The sequence below is a fragment of the Elephantulus edwardii genome, unplaced genomic scaffold, assembly GCF_000299155.1.
Source record: "Elephantulus edwardii isolate Elephantulus edwardi_28Jun2011 unplaced genomic scaffold, EleEdw1.0 scaffold00098, whole genome shotgun sequence".
NCBI classification, from domain to species: domain Eukaryota; kingdom Metazoa; phylum Chordata; class Mammalia; order Macroscelidea; family Macroscelididae; genus Elephantulus; species Elephantulus edwardii.
The window spans coordinates 7,264,647-7,268,630 of NW_006399848.1; the positions used below are offsets into that span (position 1 = coordinate 7,264,647).

The 3,984-nt window shown below is 42.8% G+C and overlaps 1 protein-coding gene across 1 annotated transcript in view; it reads left to right on the forward strand.

The window, feature by feature from the left end:
- GATAD1 (GATA zinc finger domain containing 1) overlaps nucleotides 1-2,735 on the forward strand; it is a 14,213-nt gene extending 11,478 nt beyond the window's left edge. Inside the window, 2 exon segments of the mRNA XM_006903738.1 lie at nucleotides 1,177-1,252; nucleotides 2,576-2,735. Of these exon segments, the coding sequence (XP_006903800.1) occupies nucleotides 1,177-1,252; nucleotides 2,576-2,735 (236 nt within the window).
- The last annotated feature ends 1,249 nt before the right edge of the window (nucleotides 2,736-3,984 follow it).

Below are 3,984 nucleotides of genomic sequence, written 5' to 3' on the forward strand. Positions count from 1 at the left end.
GGGAAGATAAGTATCCATTTTTCTCCATAACTTATTTCTAGGACCTGCATTAAGATTTCTTGCATTTTTTCATAGCTATAAGATTTTAGTTAGATTTGGATTTCTGAACAAGTGCTTACAATCAAATAAAATGTAGATATGACTGAAAGTATCATTAAATCACATAACCCTTAGTTTTCTCACCTGGAAAATGCTGTGAAAGACAATTTAAAACTCATTTGCTGCTTTAACCTCTTAAAAAAGGTAATTGGTAAATGGTTTTCTAGGTCTAGATTTTTTTATTGTGGTTTAAGCAAAAGTTTACTAGCAAAGTTTGTTTTGCATTGAATGTTCTTACACATTTTGTTTTATGATATGAATTATAATACAATGTAACATCATTCTTCTCACTCCCAGCGAATCTCCTTTCCATTGATCCTTGTATTCTACCCATTCCTGCCTTCTGGATATTACCCTTGGGCAAAGGCTGCTCTTTGGACCCTATGTGATTGGCTGTTGTCTAGTGAGGTGGCCCAGACTTTTTAAAAAAACTCAACTAATTCTGTAAAAAACAGGTATTCAGATTTTTTTTCCTTAATTCTTCTCAAGTATGTCTTCAGTCAAAATAAGGGTTGGAAATTACAAAATCATAAGATTTTATATTACAAACCATCAGTTTTACTAAAGCTATTCAGGAAACACGTGTGCTGTAGACATCCCAGTTGGTAATTTCTCTGTCTCTTTGGTAGTGATTATTGTTGTTACGTACTGTCCAATCAGAACCAACTCATAACTGACTCTCCCGCAGGCTGCCAGAGGCAGTAAAATACACAGGAAGAGATTGCCATCTTCTCTCCCATGGAGTAGCTGGTGGATTCAAACTATTTGCCTTTGAGTTGCAAACAAAATTCCCTACCACTAGGCCACTAGAGCTTACTTGTGATTAGTAGGTTATTAGTAGGGATATCTTTTAGAACGTTGATTCCTAGTTAAACCATCTGCGAGTAACTCACAATATAGACCCAAAGCAATGTCTTGAACTTAGAAGCCTTTTTTTAATTTAATTTTTTTAGAAGCCTTTTTTTAAAAAAAAAATAAAAATTTGCTGCTGTCAAGTCAATTTTGACTCGATTGCAGCCCTGGCGGACAGAATAGGCCTCATAGGAAATTTCTGTGTTTTGCTTTTTTCCCTTTAAGCAGCTGCTGAGTTTGAACGGATGATTTTTCAATTAGCCCTGCAAAACCAGGGCTTATTACATATGAAATTGTGCAGGTAAGAAGTGAGAGGGCAACCATGTAGAAAGAAGGTAAAGTGGAGGTTGAACACTTTGACCCCTCTATCCTAAATTAGCCATTTTTAAACACTAGGAAATTTTGTCAGAATCTCATCATCATGATTTTTGCTAAAACTGCTGCTCTCCTTTTCCCCATTCAAATCTAGTTTGTGTGTTTTAAAGGCACAGCTGTACCTGAACTTTAAGATGGCTCTACACATAGCCACTGAGTCAGTTCTGACTCATGGTGATGTTGGATCTGCAGAGCTGGACCCCAGTAAGATCAGATGCCAGCACTAATCACTCACAAGAGACGGTCCTGGATGCAAACAGCATGGGGTGTTTATTCCTTCCAGCGCGCTGAGGCACAACTCATAACCTACACAGAGGCAGAGGAGTTGAGCGCCAGGCTAGGGGTACACACAGCTTATAAAGGCAATAACTCGCGCAAACATAGGTTAACACACAGGGAGGGTTGCTGTTTTGGTGTATTTGAATACACACTGAGGTAGTCAGTTCTGATTGGTAATAATCTGGCTTGCGCGCGGCAAGCGGGGTTGGGGGGGGGCGGACAGTGGGGGAGTAAAGTTCAGAAAAACAACTCCTGGAATTCCCCTTCTTATTTGTGCTCCCAGATGTGGGTGAGCCTTTTTATGACCTTGTTTTTCTGAGCGGTTTATGGCCCTGTTTTTCTGAAAAAGAGGGCAAAAGTTAAGTTTTCTCATAATCCTGTGAGGTTTTATGGCTTCTACCTGAGAAGGGTTAAAAGTTAACTTTTCCATAGTCCTTCATTCCCCCCTTTTCTTTTGCGTACAGTTCTAATCCTAGAGCTGGGAGCAGTCTGTGATTTCATCATGATCTTGCAGATGAAGAGCCTGATACTGTTGTCTTAGCATCAAGACTTGTAGTGCACTTATTCTTTCTCTAATAAAGGTGACTAGTTGGTTTAGGATGCAAGGCCCAAAGGTTAACAACAAGAGAAGAATTACAAGAGGTCCCATTAAAGTTGACACAAGAGTAGTGAACCAGGGGGATTGGGAGTACCATCCTTCGAACCAGCTCATGCGTAACTCTCTTTCTTTCTGATGCTTGTCCAGCTTTTCTCTAAGCTTGGCCATTGAGTCTCGTACTTCCCTTGAGTGATCTATATAAAAACAACACTCTTCTTTAAGGGCCGCACATAGCCCACCTTGCTGTAAAAATAAGAGGCCTAATCCCCTACGGTTCTGAAGGACTACCTCAGACAGGGACAAGATGGACTCCTGGAGCTTGCTTATGGAACTTTTTATGGCCCTTATGTCAGTATCTATGGTATTTTGTAGGCTGCTGAAATACTTAGCCTGTAGGCCTAAGGTGGCTCCTCCGGTTCCTATACTGGCTGCTACCCCTAGACCTAATAGTGCTGCCAGGGTTAGGCTTACTGGTTCTCTCTTGGTTCGACTACGCCCTTCCCATTCATCTATGAATTCTTCTATTTTATGAAACTTTAAGCGTGGAAGAATGACAGATAGCATACAATAATCAGATGACATAGTGGCTAGATTAACACAAGGAGTTATGCCATGGGTTTTACAGGCCTACCAGCGCCCTGACTCGGGGATGAGATACCCCGAGGTTCCTAGGTCTGAGATAGTCTGGTCACACATACGGGAGAGGTCAGAGGGAACAGATCTTATACATAGGCCAGCTCCTACAACTGAGGATAATGTTAACTTATGAGTTGTACAATGCCATCTACCATTATCTGAACTTGTGGAATTAGTAAAGTTGCCCTGGATTGCTACACCTTCATAATAAGGAGGAGCGGTCTCATAGCACAACCAGCATTGTTGTGCCTCTAGGGGACTAGTTGCATTTAGAACCTTGTAGGCCTCCTGAATCATTGTTATGAGCCTGGCACTTTCACTCGAGGTATCAGTGAGAGGCTTTAGTGTGGTCTTAATGGCTGGCGATACATTAGGAGGAGTTCCTTCAGATGAGACAGGTACGATCTCGGGGGCCAAAACAGGATTTGGGCCTATCGCAGTAAGCTGGGGGGTTGTAATTAATAAAAGAATCTTTAAAAGGAGCCCATCATCGTACCTCTCTTTGTACAGCCTAATTCCCCAAGAAAATCCGTGGAGCCATCCGTGGCTGGCTTTCTTACCATGGTCAGTAAAGGAGACCTTCAAGGGGTGGCACCAGTTTTGGCAGTCAGAGTTGTACTGCGAAGGAGTGGGGTTTAGAGAATAATTAGCTGTGATAGTAATGTAGTCCCAAGAAGAGGTAGGTTTCCAATGAGTGTTACCGGTGGTTTCGCACTCCCACTTTTTGCAGAATAGTTCTGTGCGGGACCCACATTTACGGGACACTCTGCCACTGGGGCTGTGTCCGGGGCATACGTAGAAGGTGAGGGCTCTTAATTTACTGTGGTGTTCTGGAGTACCACAGCTTCTCCACGGGTCTAGTCCGGGGAGTTCACTGACTCCCGAGTGGTTTGGCACGTGGGTGTCGTTGGTCCAGTCCTCAATGTCCCATCCATGATAGCCACTGTACGTAGGCACTCCCATCGCCAGTTTACAGAGATCAGGGTATAGGGTTGGCAACCATGTCCATAATGTTGTCTTATTTGAGACTGACTACACTACTTTTCCAGTCTGGGAGAGCACCTGCCAAGTAAGATTGTAAGGAGCGTGAGGGTTTAGGGGGGTGGACCAGGAGAAGGGTAGGGCAACCTGAAGCAACAGGAAGA